The 22,149-nt window shown below is 40.7% G+C and overlaps 2 protein-coding genes across 4 annotated transcripts; one reads left to right on the forward strand and one right to left on the reverse strand.

The window, feature by feature from the left end:
* Positions 1-621: 621 nt before the first annotated feature.
* Positions 622-6,854, reverse strand: LOC115406709 (protein eva-1 homolog C). Of its 3 annotated transcripts, none has more exons than XM_030116911.1 (8): positions 6,708-6,854; positions 5,197-5,417; positions 4,997-5,120; positions 3,738-3,890; positions 3,478-3,621; positions 3,335-3,406; positions 3,184-3,264; positions 622-1,044 (listed from the first exon to the last, which is right to left on the reverse strand). In XM_030116911.1, the coding sequence occupies exons 1-8, from the start codon at positions 6,802-6,804 to the stop codon at positions 656-658; spliced, it is 1,281 nt and encodes a 426-aa protein (XP_029972771.1). In that variant the 5' UTR covers positions 6,805-6,854; the 3' UTR covers positions 622-655. The 3 variants fall into 3 exon arrangements, with proteins under 3 accessions (XP_029972771.1, XP_029972778.1, XP_029972786.1); XM_030116918.1 differs by having other exon boundaries at positions 623-1,044; positions 5,197-5,408; XM_030116926.1 differs by lacking the exon at positions 3,184-3,264 and having other exon boundaries at positions 624-1,044.
* Positions 6,855-10,606: 3,752 nt separating this feature from the next.
* On the forward strand, positions 10,607-15,054 carry clic2 (chloride intracellular channel 2). The gene is made up of 6 exons (XM_030112640.1): positions 10,607-10,917; positions 12,514-12,623; positions 13,149-13,274; positions 13,373-13,473; positions 13,562-13,743; positions 14,393-15,054. Exons 1-6 carry the CDS (start codon positions 10,870-10,872, stop codon positions 14,552-14,554), a joined length of 729 nt encoding a protein of 242 aa, XP_029968500.1. The 5' UTR covers positions 10,607-10,869; the 3' UTR covers positions 14,555-15,054.
* The last annotated feature ends 7,095 nt before the right edge of the window (positions 15,055-22,149 follow it).

Raw genomic sequence — 22,149 nt, forward strand, 5'->3', positions numbered from 1 at the left:
CGCTAAAGCGCGGTCCGGACATGCCCTGCTCACTTCATCATCCTCATTTCTTCACTCTGGCGGCATCAGATATGAGCCGCATAACGCCATCTCCCGCCCCGGAGTGTGAGCCTCAGCAGCCCGATGCAACAAAACCTTCAACACCATGCACATGCAGGAAACTTAAGTCAAATTGTGGCAAAAAAAGGGGTTAAAAAAAGCACTTTCTGTTTTATTTCTTCATCAGAGTGCAGTTTGTCATTCAGTATCTCTTTATGTTGTTTTAATTTCCATTTGTGTTCTCAACTTTGAGGCCTCTGACTGTTTTCTCTTAAAAAAAAAAAAAAAAAAAAAAAGATAAAAAAACCCTGGAGAGTCTTTCTGGTTCACTGAATTTTATTAGTGAAAGCAAGTTACACAGCATTGGTCTAAATATATACACTTCTTAACACGTTTGAGCCAAAAAAGAAAAAAGAAAACAGTACCTGCATTATCACCATTTAAAATGAATTCAAACAACATCTCTGATATTAATAAAAACTGGGTGAAAAAAAGACCATTAAGCTACGAGCTGCACAAATATTGCGGTCCACTTAACTTCAAAGGAACACACTTGTCAGCAACTTTTATATTAGACATAAAGAATGATGACGTAGGTAAGCCAACATGGCTTCTTTCAGTTGCTGTAGGTTTGAATCTTGTGGATGGCGTATGGGCTGGAGTCCCGATGTGGCCACATGTCTCCATTGGGCAGATCCCTCCTTGTCTGCTCCCCCTGACAATCGACCATCTCAACCGCCAGCGTGGACGGACTGAGGATGTCTGTGGTGCGGTAGGACTGTGTGAGGCGCCGGAAGGAGGACGTGTCGGAGACCTCGTCGTCGTACAGGTCCTCCATGAGCTCATTGCGGTTTCTCCGAGCTGCTTTCAGCTCCTCGCTCAGGTCAGAAACAAGATCTTTGACATCTCGTACCACTGTGGAACGAACCCCAAACAGACAGAGCAGGAAGACAAGGCCAGCACAGATACCAGACACAAAGTACAGAGCCACTCGCTCTGGAAGACCTAAAAGAGAGAAATGACTCGAATTCACAATGTGCCATCATGAGCCAACAAATTCAAAGGTTCACAATCTGGATTTCATCATTCCCTCAACAGTAGTGGACCAAGAGAGGCCCAGCCAGGAGCAGTGCAGACAACCCTGACCTAACCTGAAGCAACATCTAGATCTCTCTTCAGGACCATTTGCATCATTTGAGAGCATTTGAGGGTGGCATTTCACTTATTCCTCTCATTTTGATGCATTTAACTGATCACAACTGATCACATATATGCATCCTACAGCTCAAAACGTTTCCTTTAATAGCCGTCACAAGCTTCTTCAGTTCAATCTCATTCATAGAGTTTATCTTACACCTGAGAGACTACACAAAATGTATGGTACAATTTATGAGCTTTGTCCTCGGTGTAAAGTTGCAGTAGGGAGTTTAATCCATTTTTTTGGGGATTGCGTAAAGCTGAAACAATTCTGAGACCATGTTCTTAATGCACTTAAAGATATCACAGGGATAGAGATCCCTCATTCACCAAGGCTGATTTTGCTCGGGGATCTATCTGTTCGAGGTGGGATGAGGAAAAAAACGTTTTATTAGGCTATCCTTAATTGCTGGAAATAAATGCACTGCAATATTATGGAAAAGTGAAAACCCACCCACTGCTTCAATGTGGCTGAAGGAAATTGCATCATACATGACCTCTGAAAAAACTTTGTTCAATAAGAAGAAAAAAACCTCATATTTTTGAAAAATGTTGGGGTGACTTTAAAAGGTACCTTCATAATCTCTCACAGGGAACTGGCTGAACACTGCTGCTGGTGTGGCGGTGATGGCTGGATGTGGCAAGCCAATAGGGCTGGGTTTGCTCCTCTACAGTCAACTGTTGACCTTTGCTAGGCTTATATGCATCCTTGTCATCGTGATGTGCTTCACAGAGTAAAAAGCACCCAGTCATCTCCAGATCTCCATGGTTTGACTGTGGTTTTTGCCTGTATCAGCCAGTTTCACGCAGCTTCTCACTATTTTGGATGCTTCTGACAACTTACCAAATTCTGGGTTTTAATCAAATATTTCAAATCACATTGCCTTAAAAAAAGATGAAAATAACACAAATTCTTGTGTTTTAAATGTGTTTTGTCTTGTAAAATACATCATACCTTACTCAAATGTTTGGAAACCTGTTTTAATTATTTTTCCCCCTCCTTTAATATTGCCAGTTGATGTTGTGTTACATGTTGCTGGGAAGCCTGTGTAGTTGCATTTACAATGAAATACACTGTACTCTGTAAGGTTCATGCTTCTAATTGAGGAATCGGAAGTGCTTTGTGGGGTGAATGCAGAGATCATGTGAAAGGTTTACTTCTGTCGAGAAATCAACCACAAAGATTTTTCCAGCTCATCATCAGAATATTCAGTAAATTCAAGAACTATTTTTCTTAATAAGTTGTTCACATTTTCCATGAACACTATTCTGGAAAATTTCTAGGCAGCTATCAATGCTTTCTAACAAGTCAGGTGTAAAATGTGATTATACTGTACATAATGATAATAACTTTGACCTTTTCGTATCTTAATATTGGTTTTTGGAAAGTTATTTATGGGAATTCTCAGTCATTAGATGCTCAGTTTATTCAGACTGAGGTTAAAAAAGCAAATGGATGGATTATACAGTATGTTTCATGGAAAGCATCTGCTTCTAGGCCCACCGGCCAACAGGGGGCATAAAAGGCTAAAACAAGTGCAACACATTAATGTTTCAGATGGTTTCTTAGCATCATAATGAATGGAGGAGTTTGTGATTCAGACTTGTTCAGCAGTATTCTTGATGAATAGTGTTACATTTTGTTCATAAACCTGAAGTTTCAGTGGTAATACTGTCCCGTGATGTTCTTTAATTATTTTACAAGGTTTTTATTTGGGGTCTTTAATACTGAGTTATTTAGTGAGCTGTGTTCACATTGACGAAACATTTTTTTGTCAGTCTAACATGTATTTCTTTCTATAGTGTCTGGTACTTTATTTGTCCATCACTCCATTTACCTTTCACTCAGTTTTGTGAAAGGTAAAACATTCACACGACCCTCTAAAAATAGCATTACAAGAAAACATGCATGTACCCTAAAGTCTAAAATGGCACCAGAACACATACCTAACATTTTTTCAATGATCTCCAGAGAGTTGGTAAAGAGCACGTTTTGAGGCCTGTAGGTGGGGCCAGTGTACCATCCACCTGCAGGTGAGAGGGGTCAAAGTCTGCTGTGTGCAACAAAACCCCTGTGAAGGCCTGCCGAGACTCTCACCGTGAGTGTAGTCCGAGATCAGGAAAGGATCCGTCGACCCACGGCCCACGTCTTCCAGGAGATATCGAGGCACTACGAGGGGAGAGGAGAAACTGTGAGATGAAGCAGTGAATCGTAGCAGTTGACATCTGGGTGTGACCCACCACAAGTGAAGGACACCCGCAGGTGCTTCCTGGTACCGGGGAAGCAGGGGTCCCCAAAGGTTTGAGTATCGGCCAGGACAGAACAGTTTGATCTGCCGTGACATCTGCGAGACACTTTCCTCAGAGCCAGAGGAGACAAACACTCTGCAATACACCACAAGAAAAGCTCAATGATCAATGAAGGAGTCAGGATAAAGAACCACAGAACCCAATCAACGTCTTTATGATTCGCTATTCTGCTGCAATGCATGGGTTCATACCCATGTCAGTCTGTGGTCCCAGGTCCTGAGGACAGTGAGGACTGCCATGCAGCAGGTGTCCAAATGTAGCAGAGTAGATAGCGAGGACAGTCTCATTTTTACACATCAGCCTCAGGCGCTCATTTTCACACACCAGTCTTGTGCGGTGATGCTCTTAAAAAAAAAGAAAGAAAAGATAACACACACAAAGAAGCATTTTGATGAATGTCTACAGTTTCGCAGTCATGATTTGGCTGAGCGTCAGCAGCATGTTATGCTTTAACATGACGCCCTGGTTTCTTTAAATCAATTAATGCTTGACAGGTAATTCAGCACAGTGGCCAACATGAATCTCACTACAGCCACAGATGACACTGTGTGACGTGTGTGTGCTCCAGTATGTGATCATTATAAAGATGATGTTGAAGAACCGCTTCACTTTTTTTCAAGCAACACTCACATGTCACCTATACACTATCATCATTTGTCACCGAATATTTCCATAAGGCCCAAGTTACTGGTGCCTGTTGTAATATGCACTGCATAGATGAGGCTGTAGTTTATATTTTTGGACAACTGATGGCAGTAAGACCAACTTATTATCGCTGAGTAGAGAAAGAGTCAGAGGTGTGCATCAGGGCCTGCAACAGTGGATTATGATTTAATTTTCCTGCTTAATTTTGCAGTTAATCAAGTTTTACCTGCAACTTCAGGATACCACATAAATAATTTTTTTCAAGTAAATAATGTGTAAAGCAAAGTAATTTTGGAGTGAGGTTTGCTTCTCACAGGAAATCTGCTTTCTTACATGCTTTCTTCAGTGGTAGAGCTAAATTTTTGGGCTTTTGAGGCTTTAATGATCAATCAAGTGGTTTTTTTTGTAAGTGGTCTTTAAATTGAGGTGTTGCTTAAAGTTAGACAATGTATGAAAATTTTATTATTTTAGTTTTAATCATTTTATTCTATTTACAACGTCATTTTAATTTTTTTTTTTTTTTTTTTGCATTGCTTCCAATCGTGACCTTCATCAGCAGACGGTGTTTGCTTAGTTTTGTTGAAAGCTTGACTCATGCTAGACGCACTTAAATGACTTCACATGATCTCATGCTGGATACTGACTGTTGACTCTCTACATTACTGAGTAAGCACAATAATCTGAAACTGATGACGAGAGACGCCCAAGAAATTCAACAAGTGAAAAACACACTTTGCTTCGGACTCTTGATAAAGCAGCAGATCGTTTCGTTGTCGTCTTTGAGACTGAGCGTTGTGAGCCGTACCTGGTCGGCACTTGTAGGAGACCAGCAGGTACTTGCTGGTGAGAGGACAGGGGTCCTGTCCGAACACTGGGCTGAGCACTGGGATGTGACATGACCTCTTGTCCTGACACTCTGACAGCACTTTCTGCAGGGAAAACACAGGCTGACCACCGTTTCCGCTTCGCCATCACTTCCCTTCATCTCTCTGAGGTGGAGCGTACCTCAATAGCAACAGGGGAGGTGCACTCCGTGTCCTCCTCCTCCTCCACCGTGCTGTTGGTGCCGGCAGAGGGACATAAATGTTGACTGGGAACACGTCGGCCATAAAAAGCCGACAGCACGGCCACAGACGTCCTGGACGGACACTCGATGGCGAGCGTCTCTCCCTCACAGGCGTGAGCAGTGTGGTTCTTCAGAATGGTGTGGAGATACACTGAAAGATCTTTGTATTGTTAGAGAGACAAAAGTAACTCAAGACATTCATCACAATGTAACCCCAGATAAACAGTGAACAATACTTTTTATACCTTTTCTTTTAAATTGAGGGTAATGGTGACAGCAGACAGGCAATTATGAAACCAAAAAAAGAAAGAGAAAAATGAAAATTTTGAAGTACCAGTAATGCAAAAAAAAAGAAGTCAGTATTAGCAGGAATGTTCAAATTAATATATTTCAGTGGAGACTGTTATGTTTATATAATGATGAAATATGTTAATAGCAAAAGACCGTGTTACTGTTGTTTCACCAAATTTGGAAAATAATCAAGGGAAATAAAAGTATCTCCAAGATCTCTCTTGAAATTATAAAAACTACTGTCACAAAGTTGAAAACACTGGTTAATTTAGTTCCGACTGCTTAAAAAAATACAGAACATCCACTGCTGTAACGTCAACAGTGTCACTTATTTGATCCTTTTTATAGTCTGTACAGCTCAGTCCCGGCTGTCAGCAGGGTGGTGTCCTGCAGGCGCTGGGTGTAACTCTCCAAGACAATGTTTGGACTATGACCGTACACGCAGACAAACATGCTCTGCAAAGTCACACAGACACCGAACCGAAGTCTGCCCTCCCATGAGTTTCCTGTCCTAAGCCCCTTGTGCTCATGTGTTACTCATCATGACACAAATGTTGAAAGACTTCATAAGAAATGGTTTGGAGATCAGATGAGGATTGTTGTCAGTAGATTAGGTCTTTGAAGAAGTGTGTGTGTGTGTGTGTGTGCTTGTGTGTGCTTGTGTGTGAGTGTGGCAGCAAACAAGACAGTACCAGGCACTCACTCACAATGAACTATTATTGGAGCCTGCAGCTACACAAAATATTGAGAGCTCTGCTGCGGTCAGATAGAGAGACACACAAAGCTTGCACACAATAGAGGAGTCTGGGACAAACACTACCTTTGGTTTGGGCTGGACGCACTATTGTCGCCATGCCGTCACACAGTCCAAACAAGAAAACAACTCAAATTATAAACAGAGGACAGTTGCGATTTATTTATTGCTTTGGGAGTGTCTGGATCTGTTCTGTCTAAGTTAAAGACCTGTCCTCCTCCCTCTTTATTCTGATCTCTCAGCTCGATCATCTCCAGCTGCTCAGACAGCAGGAAGTACAGATATGTTAGGAAATGTCTTTCTGAAGCTTCCTTTTGGGAGGCCTGCACTGTTACAAAAAAAAAAGAAAATAATAACACCTCAGCACTACAACAGACTTTTTGATGTCAAAAACAAGACACTTACGAGTGAAATCTGGAGCCGAATGTGCGGCGCGGGTCTTCAGAACCAGAAGGAGAGAGAGAAGACAGAATGACCTGCAGACGCTCCATGGCTCTGTCATTGTACAGATCCTGCAGCAAACTGCGCTTTAGCCCTGATGGGCTGTTGTGTCATAGACCCAGCAGTGGGTCAATGCTGCCATTGTATTGAAAAGAATCAGCCACCCCCCATTAAAGAAATCACAGCTGGCTGCTTCAAACAGCTGATGGTTGAACCCCAGTGCAGTTTTAACTTGAGCTGCAGCTCATTTGCAGACCAATGACTTTTGCATGTACATTTAAAGTCATTTGTAACTTTAAAATTCACAGAACCAAATGTGCATTTGTAGGAATAGTTTTATCATTTTGTAAATGTGAATTGCAGTAGTGAATCACAATGACGTTGCTGTGCTACTGGTGCTGAGACAGATGAGAAAGAGGAAAGGAGATGAGCAAGTGACACCACCGGCCAACAGATGGCGCCGAGCCAAAGGTGAGCCATGGCGATGACCTGCATCGTACATATATACTTGGAAATTACAGCAAAATAGAACAAAATGCCAGTGAATGTTTCAGTTCAGTGAGGCAGTACTGCAGGGGAACAAAATGTTCCTGAACCAGTTTGTCCTTGTGTAATGGACCTGCAGCATCCACCTGTCCGACCTGTTCTAGAAGTCAGACAGGTGGGAGTGAAGGGGTTCTTCATCGGGTTTCTTCAAACGCTCTGTTAAATATTGAGCCTACTTCTTGTTTTGTGCACTGATGAGCTCAGTGAATGTGATCAGAGGTTTCTTTGTATCACTATAAGACCATGCTGTACAATTTTGGGTGGATTCCTCATTTGGGTGCTCTTGACAGCAGCATAGCACCTGAGGCTATAAACCTTAACTCCTATTCATATACTGCATGACGACCGATGCTGCGAAGAGAAGATCTGCTCTTAAAACAGCACAGAAATCTGTGATCAACAGCAAAATACACATGCACACTCTAAATAATCGTTATCGAGCACCGAGGAGACCAAAAATGTCATTAAAATCCTTTTAATGAAAAAAAAATAACCTTATGCCACTGCTGCAACAAAAGACGTTCTGAGTCATTCAGTGGAACAGCGAACCCTCATTACATGCTCACTGAATGGACTGAATAAATCACTGTACGGTGGACCTTTTCAATACATGGCTGCTTTTATTCGTAGGAGGTGGAGGTGGACCCTTTCACCTGGTATTTTCCATTTATGTCACAATAGGAAGTAAACAACAGAGCTTTCTGTAGTTGTGTCCAGTGTGTCCAGATCAAAACATTACTTTTTCCATAAAGAGTCCAAGTGTACGAAGGACAGCGTTTGCAGGAAAACATCTTGACCTTTTCTGTCCCTCTCTGTGTTTGTAATGGCAAAAATCAAGTCTTATTCTGTGGACTTCACTTGTTGTCAGCAGTGGGAGTCCTGCTGAATAAGATAAGACCCTTTTTTTTCCAGGAGGTCACTTCCAGTTGCAGCGTGTGTCCACAATAGATAGTGAGCGCCTCACTCCGGGAGACGGTGCTTTCCTATCGCTGGGCCGTAGAGGAGGAAGTGAAAGATCATTAGTGTGCTGCGCATTTCCACAACTTCCATTTTTTTTTTTTTTCCTCCCACCAGTTCTCAGGAAATCTCTGCTCTTGCATATCAGCATTCGGTTTACTAGAGCAGCTCAGTTTCCCCTTCAAACATCCTGTCTTACTCAACGCGGTGTGACGGCCGTCGTCATGCCAACCAAACACCGAGGCATAAAGCACACGCGGCGGTTACCAGCCAGCTCGGGACGTTATCAAGAGCTGCGTGCGATGGGGAATGGAGAAGGAATTTCTCAGTGAGAGTCCAGTCATTAATCCCACACACTCCCTCTGCGGCAGAGTGGATGTCGCAGGGAGGAACACACACTTTAATCATGTGGGTGAGCGAGGCTCGAACTCCCACCGGCTCCTGCGGCGAAAATCCTCAACTCCTGTTGGCAGCATAAACAAAGTTTGGAATTGTTTTTCACATGTACCTGCTTTGGCAGGCTGGAGGAGTCTCTGCAACACATATTAGAAAAGAAGAAATTAAGGTTTTAGATCAATGATCTCTGGTCGCAGATAGAAATACTGCAGTACATACATACATACATACATACATACATACATGTATTCAATCTGAAATATCAGATTGAAGAAATAAGACCGTGTGTAAAAATAGACAGGATAATCATTTATTTCCTTCCAGATAATTGATATTTCCTGTAATGTTTTTTTTTTTTTCCAATCTAATTTACAGGATTTGTCAGGAACTTGACTATGATGGGTTGAGTTGTCAGTTTTCCCCCTCCAGAGTCATAAATTCCCGGAATTTTCCTGGCAGATAAAGGTGAACACTGCCTTTTATTCTTTATCAAATTGTGTGTTTTCTTTCTAAATATCGGTTTCATAATCCCGTCTGTGGTCTGAGTGTTTTTTTTTTTAGGGAAGTCTGCAGCACAGCTTGGGGATTTTGACATCATAAATTTCCCCAACACGATTTACTGTAAATGATACCAAATTAGCAAAAACAGTGACACTGAACTGAGCTCTCAGTGCACCACTCTTCACCACTCTGTCACTCTGAGATCTTTATCTGCCAAGACAGCTTAGAAAATCATTACTGAGGAAACTTTCAAGTGAATTTTTTTTACAGCGGAAATAAAAAGGCAATCAAATGGCTTAAACTGTAAAACATTAGTATTTCATGAGTTACATTAGTAACTCCTACTGTCAGTGTCATATCAGGTTAACTCCTGACCTTGTCTTGACCTTGAGGGTGGCAGGAATTACAAGTCCATATAGTGCAAGTTGCCGAAAGGAGTCTGGATGTCACTGAGTTAAATCTGCTCCTCCTTCCTCTTAATGGCCCAAAACAATGAGGGTTTTCCCCGCCGTCTCCCTGCACGACACCAAACAGCTGAGCTCACAGCTATACTTCGGAAAAACGTAATGCTGGCAGGATCCGTGGGTCCCCATTAGAAATGTTCAGATAAAACTGTAAGACACTATGTGAGAATATGGCAGTAACTCTGAAAACACACTGACAAATGTGCACTTATTGCCTCGCACACACACACTTTCCTGTTTTTTACTCCTGAGTAAACCTCATGTGACTGTACAGCAATCCTCAAAATGTCAGTGGTTAGCACCCTGTCCTCACAGGAGGAATGTTCACAGTTTGAGTCTGGGCTTTCTTTCTTTTTCTTCAGTGTTTGCATGTTTTTCCTGAGCTTCTACGGGTTTTCTTTCTTTGCTCCTCTTTTGAGCTTCCTCCCTAATCCACAAACAGGTGCTTACTGCTTAATGTTTGTGTGGAGTGAGTGGTGGTCTGTCTCTGCCCTGTCTTCACTCTTCTCCTAAACTAGATGAACATTCTAAAAGATGGAAGATTTGACAAAACAGTCCTGCTGATCATCCAGTACAATATAAAGAAATAATCACATAAAAGCAAAGTAATAGATGCATATCTCAATGACAGTACTTTTTACTTCAGTGAGCGTTATAAGATATTCCCCCTCCAAATGAATTTATATCATCTTTAAAACATCTTGTTCGGTTGTCCCTTACTCACATTACAGGATATTATTCTGTGGCACTCATGTGGGACTTCAGTGTCCCTCCCACACAGCCTGTCCTTTGTATTAAGTGCAGCTTTTTCCTTTCATATCTGACAGCACAGGAATGCGAGTGGCTCATATTTATTGTGCGAAATGTGTGTGTTTTGAGTCACTCTGTGTTATCAGTTCCTGCGCGTTACATTATCCGCAGGCACCTATTTTCAGCTCTGGGTATTTAAGAGTGCGTACCCCGCCCATCTCTCTGGGTCCTCCCTCTCCCTCTGACTTGTAAAGTATGCTCCGGGCGATAGCCTCCAAGGAGCCCTCAGAATAACACAAACAGCCCTGAGAGGTGGGATCCTGTCTCCTGACATCCAGCGCCACAAAGAGCCACTTCAAACCAGAGGAGCACTTGTTCAAGGGCACAATACACTGCGTCTTGTCTGCTGCTTTGAGGATTTTTTGAGAAGAACAAACCACTAATTTGAGGAGAAGCTGACTGGAGAAGGTTCTTTATCAAAAAAAAAAGTTATTAAGATTTTCCAGGGCATCATGGCACTTCGGCAAGAAAAGGAGCCAAGCATCGAGCTGTTCATCAAGGTCTGTCTTTAATTTTCTGTTTATCTGCTTATCCGAAAGTGACTCTTCTTCACTCCCATTTGAAGGCAAAAAAACTGAGTCACAAAATGATTCGCAGCTCTGGTTATCAGCTGGTGTTGAAGGGTAGCAGAACAAGCAGCATCAATCAGGGGACGACTCGCCTTTTGATTGGTGCCGTCTCCAGATGCGCGAGGTGTTTTTATCCCCGCGGAGGGTCACGGCTGGTCGTTATCAGTGACCTCTGGCCCCAGACTGACAGCCCACCTTATCATCGCACACCCAGAGAGAGCGAGGGGAGCGTGGAGAGCGGCTGGCCTGCATGAACCAGGCACACCCACCCGACTTGGCAACATCGCTTTCAAGAAGCCTTGTTTTTCTCAAATATTATGCAAGAAATGTTTTAACAGAGAAGTGATGTTTTGTGGTATATAAGGCAAAGGCACGAGTAAAACAAAATTCTGCCAAACAGAAACTCATTTTTTTGATTCCACGAATACTTTCACTTGTTTTCTCCACATCTGTAACATTGCTATGCAGAGTCATCCTAGATATAAGGCTCACTCATCAGTTCAGTGTTAGATTATTTGCACCAAAAACCTAAAAAGATGTAAAAACACATGTTGAAGTGTTACATTAGTCTACAGAAAATCCTAAAAATCACTGCTCCCAGAGGAGGAACAGCAGAGCAAAACAAAAAATTATAGTTCAGCTGGAAATAAATACACAAGCTTCAACTTTGAGTGTAGAGACACTGGCAGGGGGTTATTTGTATATTTCCTTTATTTAATTTTTTTGGGGTAGAAGGAGGTCAGTTGCTTTGTTTTCTCTTATTTCCAGTCTTTATGCCAACGTACACCAACTACCTCCGAGCTTTGATTGTCCAAATGTGGGAGTGGTATCAGTTCTTTTCCTCTGGTGCAGGTCTGTACCAAGGCGTGAAAAACACAGCTGCATTTTGACTGCTTGGCTACAGATAAGAAGATGTTGTTGTTTTAATTTTTTTTATTTTCTTTTTTGGGGTGGGGGTGGGGGGGTGTGGGGGTGGGGGGGGGGGGGGGGGGGGGGGGTGGGGGGGTGGGGGGGGGCATTTAATTATAAAATTTGTTCCACAATAGAAAGTTGCAAGGTTAAATGTGGGATGACAATAGTGGTTTTGTTACCAGTTTAAAGCTCAAAATGGTTAAAACTATACATAAAGAAGTGAAAAAACAAAAAGGTTATTCAAAAGATGACGCATCGATTCCAAAGGTCTTGGGTTACTTGTTACAGTAAACACGATATGCATGGTAACAGCCACAGTTTCAGAAATATAAATGAAAAAAGTCAACAGAGCATCTGCTGTTACTTCAAGGGGCTTTAAGTAGGCTGTGAGTTGTGTTTTGAAGTGGTTGAAGAGGGGTGCGCATGTTCATATTTGTTGTTTTTCCGCCACTAGACAATGCCAGCAGTTCCCTTCAGCCTCTGAATTTTCTAAACCACTCTTCCAATAACTTCCGTGATCGACTTCTAATAGGCCCGATTCTTTCTTGTGCCCAAAAACAAAACATTTGTGCTTTCTGGAGTCAAAAAAACATTGTATTTTTATGTGTTTTTCAGGCCGGACATGATGGAGAGAACGTGGGGAACTGCCCTTTCTGCCAGCGGCTGTTCATGGTGCTGTGGCTGAAAGGAGTGAAGTTCACAGTGACCACTGTTGATATGAGGAAGTAAGCACCCCTCCGCCAGAAAACACACTTCCTGAGCATCTGGTCTTCGGGACTTCACCACAGAACTCTTGTTAAGAAACAAACAAAAGAGAAAGTGGAACCCTGTTTGCAGTAATTTAAACCATTCCTCACTTGTCAGAAGGTGTGTTGAGAAGCCGGACCCTACAAAGAGCTCTGTGTCACCTTAAGACAAACACCTTCTTTAATTTGGCCTTTATTGTGTGAATTTCTCAGGATTTCTTGTAGACAAGGAAATCAGGTCATAAAACTCTGAAAAGACGCGGTTGATCAGGTGACTGAGGACAAACAGGCTCTTTGATTGGGCGACCGCTCCCAGTTCTGTACATTTCTACAGCTAAAACAATAACTAGCCTCTGAAATCATCAATCCACAGGTCGACATTCGATTCTGACAAGCTTGATAAACAGCACTCTCCCCTCAGACGTGCTTGAAACGACCCGACTGCAGCTTTTAGAGCCTCTGCTTTAATGCCCATCTCCCATCTTCTCCCATCCTCCTCTTCAGGAAGCCAGATGAGCTGAAGGATTTGGCCCCCGGGACGAACCCCCCGTTCCTCCTCTACAATGGCACCCTCAAAACAGACTTCATCAAAATCGAGGAGTTCCTTGAACAAGCGCTGGCCCCACCCCGGTACATCTGCACCGAACGGTTACGAAAATATCAGCGAAGCACAACTTTTGTTTCCCTATGATCACGTTGACTCCCAGGCTTCTCCCTTCTCTCTGCAGGTATCCTCACCTCAGCCCACGAAACAAAGAGTCCTTTGACGTGGGTGCCGATATTTTTTCTAAGTTCTCTGCTTTCATCAGGAACAGCCCTAATAACGCCTGTAAGTCTTATTTTATGTTTTACATGGTGAGATATATCATATTGATGTGACAAAAATATAACTCGTCTCTGTGTCGTTCTCTCTGCAGTCCAGGAGAAAAACCTGCTGCGGGAGTTTAAGCGTCTGGATGACTATCTGAACTCCCCCCTCCCCGAGGAGATCGACCACAACTCGACAGAAGCCATCACCGTCTCCAAGAGGAAGTTTCTGGATGGCGACCGCCTCACCCTGGCCGACTGCAACCTGCTGCCCAAACTGCACGTAATCAGGGTGAGATATGTGCGAAACAATAATTATTATTTACTGGTTCATCTAAAATATACACACATTATTATTTCAAACTGCAAAACAAAGAAATTGAATTTATTATACATACACTTCTTCATCATTTCAGCTTGTAAGTGATGATAAATGTGCGACTGACCTGAAATGCATTGTGACTGTTTAGAGAAGGAAACATTTCGTCACTAAATTAATTTCCACTTTGGGTTAATCTGTAAAATGTTTCCTGCAGACATTGAGACACTGGATAAACAATACGTCAGGATGTAGTTGCATAATACATCTGTACATAATATGCACGTCTGGACAGACATATATCTATGTAATCGTAATACTGTGTTTGTCAGAGATGAAAGTTTTGCTTAATCTTCAGTAATATCACACATCAAGGATCCAACTTGATTGATCATTTTGAAAAAGAAGCAAATCTAAAATCATCTGAAGAGGTTAAAACCAGCCAGTCTGAACAATGTGAGCAGGCCAAACAACAAATGTTCAAAACGTATCAAGCAAAACTTCACCAAACAATTACCTGTTAAGTCTGTAAGACTTTAACACCACTCAGTTAAATTGTGAATCCTTGTTTTCCGTTCAAACTGCACCTCATGCGTTCTTCTTTTCTGTTTTTTTTTTTCAGGTTGCAGCCAAGAAATACTGCAACTTTGACATTCCAGCCCACTTCACAGGCGTGTGGCGATACCTCCAGCACGCCTACGACAGGGAGGAGTTCAAGCAGACGTGTCCGGCAGACATCGAGATTGAGAAGGCGTACCTCAGCGTGGCAAACCAGAGGAAATAAACTTCTCCTTTTTTTTTTTTTTTAATTTTGGGAGTGACATGGATAATGCATGCCTGTACAAATGCAAGAATAGATGTGATCTGTAGAGGGCGTTAAGCTTACCAAACTACCCTGAAGCAGACACTTTTCCACCCTGGAAACCTTAAAAACCTCCCTGACACCCTGAAGTGAAATCTTGTATGTACTGATGGTTTGAGTCCCTCTCAGACTAGAAACAAAAGGCCAAATGTGCAATTGACAGTTAATCATTTCCCATCCTTATTATTATTTCAATATTTCAAGTCATTGTTAATAGTGTAAATACTGATAATGATTCATTCTTTCTAGAATTAAAACACCCATGCTGAAATGTATATGACCACGTCAGAAAGCAGCAGCTGCAGAAAACTGTTTATTTTAAGTGTCAGAAAAGCACTCCTGCATCCGACTCTGTATAAATCAAGCCTGATGTGATGAAATGATCTTGCTGTCACACTAATAAAAACCTAAATTAATCTTCACTTTTTGTTTTTGTGCGCACCTGTGGGGAGAATCAAATCTTTACAAAACTTACAATGAAAGACTGGCCCACATATATGGCATTTCTGATATTCAAGTTTATTTTCAGTCACCAAAAAAAGACAACTCAACAGCTTCAAAAATATATCTTCTATTGATCCGGCGTAGACAATAAATAGACTGCTGGACGGAAAATGAGGGATGATACTGAAGAGGGGAAGTGAAATCACACCAGACGTCCGGCCGCCGGGTTTCAGTTGGTCACACAATATTTCCAGAAACAAGCTGTAAACACAACCAGAAATATGAACAATTCAATCCGTAGATCTACAAAAACAACAGTCAAATAATGATGTAAAATGTAAAAAGAAGAAAACATGATATAAACATCAATATGCCTGTTGTCTCTGACAACTTTATTACATTACATTTTAATATGTGAACAGGCTCTGCTTGTGTGTTTATTGTACAAACAGCATCTCTAATACATGTTTGCACCTCTCTACAGATGTTTTTTTTATTCACAGTTTATTGATATGCCATGGTGCGGTTTTGCTATTCTGTTCCAAACATCAAATAAAGTAATCTTTTATTTTATTTTACTCCTACTTTTAATTGCACAATATCAACAAACATTCTTGTCAATATGCTCTTTGTCATCGGAGCTGTTGAAATGGCAAAGCCTTAGTTAAACATCCTTCACCTCTGCACTGACTGCACACACAGGGTGTGGCTTTCTCTCTCTGAAAAGGAAACCGTCGCTCGCTCACCTCTTTTGTTTGTTTTGGGCAGGCTCTGCTCTGATCTGAGAAAACCCTGAGAGCGAAGCTTGTCGGCCGCTGCCAGCTTCAAAACCACCTCTTTCAGTTCATCCACCTGAGAGACGGGAAGTGTGATGAGAGGAGTGCGGCAACAACCATCCGATTGAAATAAAGACCATGGGATTCTCCTTCAGGTTGATGTAGTATTTAAAAAACATTCTCACTGAATTTTCCCTTTCAGTCTGATTTACTTACTACACAGTGCAGAATCTGTTTTCTCATTTTTCTGTTTGAACTGTTGATCAATAGTGCAACTTAATCATTAATTGAACATGAGATTATTTGGTTACCTATAAATTTATCCCTGACAGTTAATAGATGACTGTCACACAGTACAAAGGAGTAAATAGTTTCAACATTGACACATGAAACATTGCTTGAACAGAGAATTTGTAAAATGGTAACAGCGACTCTACAGACCTGAACCTTAAACATTAAACCCTAAAAATTCTTTCACGGCACAAGTGCAACCAAGAGTATGTTAATGATCAGATTTTCAAAGAAACACAATAAGAGCAGTAATCAAAATTGAACAGGCGTACCAACAGGACTGCACAGGCTTTGCAAATTAGTGACTCTTTTCAGCTATAAATCATGAAATTTTTGTGATCTTGGTGTTTACTGCACCAGTTTTAAAAAGTCACAAAAGTAAGTCATTTTAACATTTAAAAAAAAAATAATAATTTGAAAAAGTGTTGTCACATCAATCCAGAGGTGAATGCACATCTTTATGTGAATCCCTCACATAACCTTTCAGATTTTTAATTGCCTGTATTGATTTATTTTCATATTAATATTTCATTTCTTTTCAATTTTTTTTTCCATTTTGTAAGCTGTTTATAAACACTTAACTTACATTAGTAGCAAAAGCAAATGTTGCATGTCGTATTTAATTGATTGAAAAACTTCAACACTGAAAAATGAACATTTTTTTTTATCATTCTCACCGTGTTTGCAAATTTTTCCTGTGGTGCTGAATCTTTAGGCCCTGAAACAAAACAAAACAAATGGAATTAAAAAAAAAAACAAACAAAAAAAAAAAAAAAACATTGTCACTTCTACTAAACTTTTTCTGTGCATATTTTCCATGCAGATTCATGTTCGGGTTTGGTTTTCCTTTTTACCTTTGATCCATGAGTCCCGCCCTCCGGTCTGATGCATGAGCAGAGGATAAAGATTATTCACCTCTCTCCGTTCAGCCTCACCAGCGTTTGCTCCATCCTCCACTTCGGATACTAACGTCTGAAAGAAATCTGTGAAAAGCAAACCAAAAAAAAAAACTGTAAATGTTCATTCCACGTTTGCAGAATAAATCCATGTAGCAGTCTGAAAGGCGCTGGACTAAAGCGAAGGCGTCCTACCTGCCTGGGGCTCCAGGTTGGGCTCGGGGTAAAGGGGCAGAGCTTGTGTCCATGTCGCAGAACAGATCACAGCCATCAGGTGAAACAGGGCTACAGAAAGCATGGCGTCTCCTCTCTTAGCCGGCCGAGCCTGTCCGATTCCTCAACTCGACCGAGAACTTCACTTATATATCCTCCACGGCCATCCATCACCCCCTGATCAATACATTATCATCACACCCAGTGTCCTCCTTAATGGCCTGGACGCGATGGATCAGGCGTCATACACACAATTTAGGGGAGCCTGTCAATTCAGACGAGGCCTATCTGTGCTTGTACAGAGCGGGCAAACAAATGTTTGCTCGGCGGCAGTAATCAGCAGCCCTGACGGTCGCTGTTTGACACTGTTTCTCCGCGTGATGAGCTGTTCGGACGTCTCATTGCTCATGTCTGATGGAAGTGTGTCACTGCAGGCTTCTACGTCACTCTAGGCTGAATGACTAAGACTTCTGAGGCCATCAATTATCACTGCAGGTCATATTTACTCCTAATAAGGCCGAAATATAATTTTTTTTCTCCCTGTGGCTTTGTGCTTTAGGTCAGCAGCATGTTTTTTTCTTCACTTTGCATTTTTTGTGTGGTTTACTGTGAACTCTCGTGTGAAATTTAGCTTAGCCATGATACAGGTAGTGAAAGAAGAAGTGCTCCTCAGAAACGGTTTTCTCATCATACACACAAGTAATGAGTTAAAAAACACTGAAACATGTAAAACAAATGGTTAGCTCCATATTAGCTGAGTGCCAGTATATACCTTTAGTGTAGAAAGGAAGAAGGAGAAATGGCATACAGCATTTTTAACTATGGTTATATTTTAACTATTTTATCACATCATAGGTATTATATTTGCTGATGTTGCATAATTGTTTGCCACACACCCTCATGCATGATTTGTCTCAAAGCAGGTTGTAATTTATGGTTCAACTCTGGAATTTCTAACCATTTTAAAATTAAATTGTTGAGATCCACGGGTTATAAAAAGCAGAACTCTTTGCAGACTGGTGACAGACTTATTTTTAAATGTGGCAGGTTTTTAGGTACAGCCTGCAACTGTGCTTGGACTGAGTGCTTGAGTTTTGAAAATGAGTGGTTGAAGAAAATAAAGATATCCTGTTTCTATTTCTTTTCAATCACCATTTCCTAAAAACAAATAAACTAAAAAACATCTGCATGACCCCATTTTTTTTTTTTTTTTTTTTTTTTTGCTGTTGCCACTCAAATAACTACTCAGACTGTTCTCTCAAAAGACACAAAATATCGTGATCCATGAAGCATTGTGGGTTTTGAGTAGTTAAAAAAATCATCTATTGATAAAGCTGTTAGCAAATATATTTAAGTGGTTCAAATGTTTTTTTTTCTTTTGCATAAAATTAATAGCTAATAATTTATTTATTCAGCTGAATAAATCTGTGCAGATGTCATCACTGCTAAGATTCAACCAGAAAAAGCTGATTTAGCATTTAGCTTCAGGATAGGCTAGCATTCACACAGAGAAGCTCCATCCTACAGAACTAAAACTCAACCGTGAAAAATCACCCATTAGTTTAGTACAGCTTTGCACAGAGCCCGTTGTCTTTAACTTAAAATGTGCAGTAAAAATACAGACAACATAAACTGCATCAACTACTTACAGTAATTTGGAGCAGGGCGCCATCAAAGCTTGTCCTGAAACAGAGAAAGCGTCCCCTGCGTTATTATTCGGTATTGCATCAGAATCATAGGAGCTGTTTTCTACAGGACTGAAAGTCCATTAACTCACAGTACTCCTGAATTTTCTCACAATGGTGTCTGCGTGTTTGTAGTTTATTACAGTCATTTTGTTGCTTCTCCTGAATATCATCCACATGACGAAGCGCAAGCAAAGGAAATCCAGAGATGTAGCAACATGAAGAATGAATCAGAATTAAACATATATAATGCCCAAGACCCACACCGCAATGAAATACATGGCACCCTGTTTTAATTGATACAAAGTAAAGGGTCATTCAAGCTGTAGCATAAAAGCTTACAAGTTATACAGTAAAAAAAATCAAGTGTTGACCATATGTAGAATACTGAATACAATAGGAGTCAATAAAAATGTCTATTCCATAACTAACATTCTTTAATTTTCTCAGTGTGAAAAAGTGTATATATTTATGTGTTTATGACAAGTCTCACCTGAAAACTCAATGAGATTATCTGGATTAACAAATATCTACTGAAGGTATAATGTTTCAAATTTTAAAGGGAGATCTCAAGTTTAATATTCCCTGTTCTTTGCAAAGAAAAAGTCACATTTGTTTTATTTTAGAAGAAATGAAAAAAGCAAAAACAAATGAAAGTATAGTTTTCTCAAAAGATCCAAAGGAAAAAAAAGCAATTGTTTTGACTTTTCAGCTGCCCTGAAAGGCTTTTTGTCAAACTGAAAGGTTCCTTTTGCTCTATACATCAGTGGACATGCCATCCGGTGATTTATTGTCTCCACGTCGGCTGAAAGCAAACAACTTTTGATTGGTCTGGCTGCAGCAAGAGGCTGAGTGTGGCTGTAAGATCAATCTGGGACTTCATAACAGACACCAACAGAAAACAAAGGCCAGTGGATTTTTCACAAAACTGGTAATAAAATAGGATAGTTAATCAAACCAATCATAGAGTTTGTGTTGCTTTATTAAAAATTTTCAGGTTAAGGAAGTCATTCTGTTTCGAAACAGCTTCACCCTCATTTGTATTTTGAAATACGATTGAGGTATGTAAGATTTTCATGTAAAGATGTCCCACCGTTTTAGCAGCAGAAGCTATATTTCAAACATGTAAAATATTTAAATATACAATCAAAGAAAAAGAAAGAACATCCAAATACATAAATGGTGTAGAAGACACACAATCTGTTCCAGTCTCATTTTACACAGAGAAAGGGGGTAGGAAGAAGTGAATACTCTTTATTGTTTCCTTAACTGATGTCCCACCTTTTAAATGTGGATGCTTCTATAGCTTACACTGAACTTAATTTTTCTTTCCCCTTGTTCAACTCTCCAACAGGAAAGATCAAACACCTACCTGAAGGCTGCCCCATGTCTTAATCAGGCCTTTCTTGGTATTTACTTTCATCAGAAGTTTGTGAGTTCTAATCCAGGAGGGTCTGTCAGGTGTAAACCTGAAGAACAGAATTTTTCCAATAATAATAAGCAAGTACTTTTTATTTATTTAGTACCTTTCACAGGAAAAAGTTGCCTGTTTTATAATAAGCACAATAGAGTCTGTGCTGTGCAGTGGAAGGGAATTCCAGAGTTTTGTTGCCACTGTGTTTGTCCAAAAAAAAAAAAAAAAAAAAAACTTTCAGAGGCATGCCACATGCAGCACAGTTGACACTGAAAAAATATTGGGCCGTGATCAAACGACAAACAGACATTTTGTTAAAAGAACAAACACATTGAGTTTTTGAAAGAAATCAAGCATCAAACCACTATAATCCATGATCATAGGTCATCGTCATGGTATGTTCACTGTACCTAGTGTACCCAAGATGTTCATATCTGATATTTACTTTCTTAAATATTCAGGTTTGAGCTTTATTAACATTTTGAATTGAGTGAAAGAGCCATAGTTAAAAATTGAATTAAACTGTCAAAAACACAGCTTGTCAGTATTGTGCACAAATCAGGGCTCTGGACCAGAGGCCATATAGAGTTTAAGTGTTCTGCTCTGTGTTTTGGCTGTTCCAAGGACTGCACTCTTCTCGACTGAGGCTTCAGATCTTGCTTCAGGATTCCATTCAGCTTTAACCCTCCACATCTGTTCCAGCTCCTTCAAGCCTTACTTCTCAGTCTTTTCATGTTTCTCTCCGATGTTGCAGTCAGTGCTGCTACATCCATTACTACTGCCCTCTTCTGTTGTTTTTCAGCCACCACCATCCAGCCAGTTACCCAGCAGTTGTTTGTCAGTCTGGACAGGCCTGTTTTTCTCAACAACCTTTGGGAGGAATGTCCCTGTACCTGTTTCTATGTGTTGGACTGTCTCTGGGGCATCTTTGCACAGCCTGCACCATGGGTCTGGTTTTAAAACCCGAATGTTTATGTTGATTATGTCACTTTTGGTTGACACTGTTATTGTTTTGTGGATATTTCATTGCTAGGAATGGCAATGTATTGTCTATTCTGTTGAATGGTGGTGTTGAGATGAAAGTTTTTCTGTTCAATTGTGGTAAGTCTTTGCTTTTTCCTGCTGAGGCAGCAGCAGGCTGAGGATGGCTGACACAAACAGGCTCAACAATTTATTTTAGAGGTGCCAGTGACAGAGTGGAGATGGATTCTTTACAGGTGGTCTCAGAGAGGAGGATCTGTTCCAATCTGAGGTCCAATCATGATGTCCTGGTCAAAAGGAGTATCTCCAGCAAGACTTGTACCTCTAAAATACAAACCTGTGTCCAGCACACTCTATAATTAATCTTGTAAATTTGTTCTTCTTGCAAGTTTTTATTGTGTTTTTCTGTCCATTCCCCTTTTCCAAGCGTATATTAATGACTATTAAGCTCTGCACATATTAATGTTTACTTATGTCATTTTTATTCTGTCTTATTTGATATTTTAACTTTCTCTTCTATTTCTAATACTCTATTCCATGCGGGTCAACACTGTAAAGAATTTTCCTCTGAAATTAATAAAATATTCCAATTCTATTAAAAAAACAAAACAAAAAAATCATGCTTGTTAAGCTAAAAATCGAAGAGTAAAGTTGAACCGTCACTGACAATTACCTTGGGGATAAACTTAACTTTTTTCCAGTAAAACTATTTTAAAAACTTTTTTATTTGAAGTTGAATCACGCGCCCATGTAATCGAGTGGCCGACTGGCTTTGTAATGCTGGTCTCCGCCCGTGTGGTGGCAGCACTGAGCTGAC

Source organism: Salarias fasciatus, chromosome 2, assembly GCF_902148845.1.
Source record: "Salarias fasciatus chromosome 2, fSalaFa1.1, whole genome shotgun sequence".
Lineage (NCBI taxonomy): Eukaryota > Metazoa > Chordata > Actinopteri > Blenniiformes > Blenniidae > Salarias > Salarias fasciatus.

Excerpts from the sequence above, each read along its gene's own strand:
- clic2 (XM_030112640.1), top strand. The coding sequence starts at position 10,870 with ATGGCACTTCGGCAAGAAAAGGAGCCAAGCATCGAGCTGTTCATCAAG. Across the intron at positions 12,624-13,148 it reads ACCACTGTTGATATGAGGAA|GAAGCCAGATGAGCTGAAGG; the intron begins GTAAGCACCCCT and ends CCTCCTCTTCAG. Across the intron at positions 13,275-13,372 it reads CAAGCGCTGGCCCCACCCCG|GTATCCTCACCTCAGCCCAC; the intron begins GTACATCTGCAC and ends TTCTCTCTGCAG.
- LOC115406709 (XM_030116911.1), bottom strand. The coding sequence starts at position 6,804 with ATGACAGAGCCATGGAGCGTCTGCAGGTCATTCTGTCTTCTCTCTCTC. Across the intron at positions 3,891-4,996 it reads CTCCTACAAGTGCCGACCAG|AGCATCACCGCACAAGACTG; the intron begins GTACGGCTCACA and ends TTTTTTTTTAAG. Across the intron at positions 3,265-3,334 it reads GATCTCGGACTACACTCACG|GTGGATGGTACACTGGCCCC; the intron begins GTGAGAGTCTCG and ends TCTCACCTGCAG.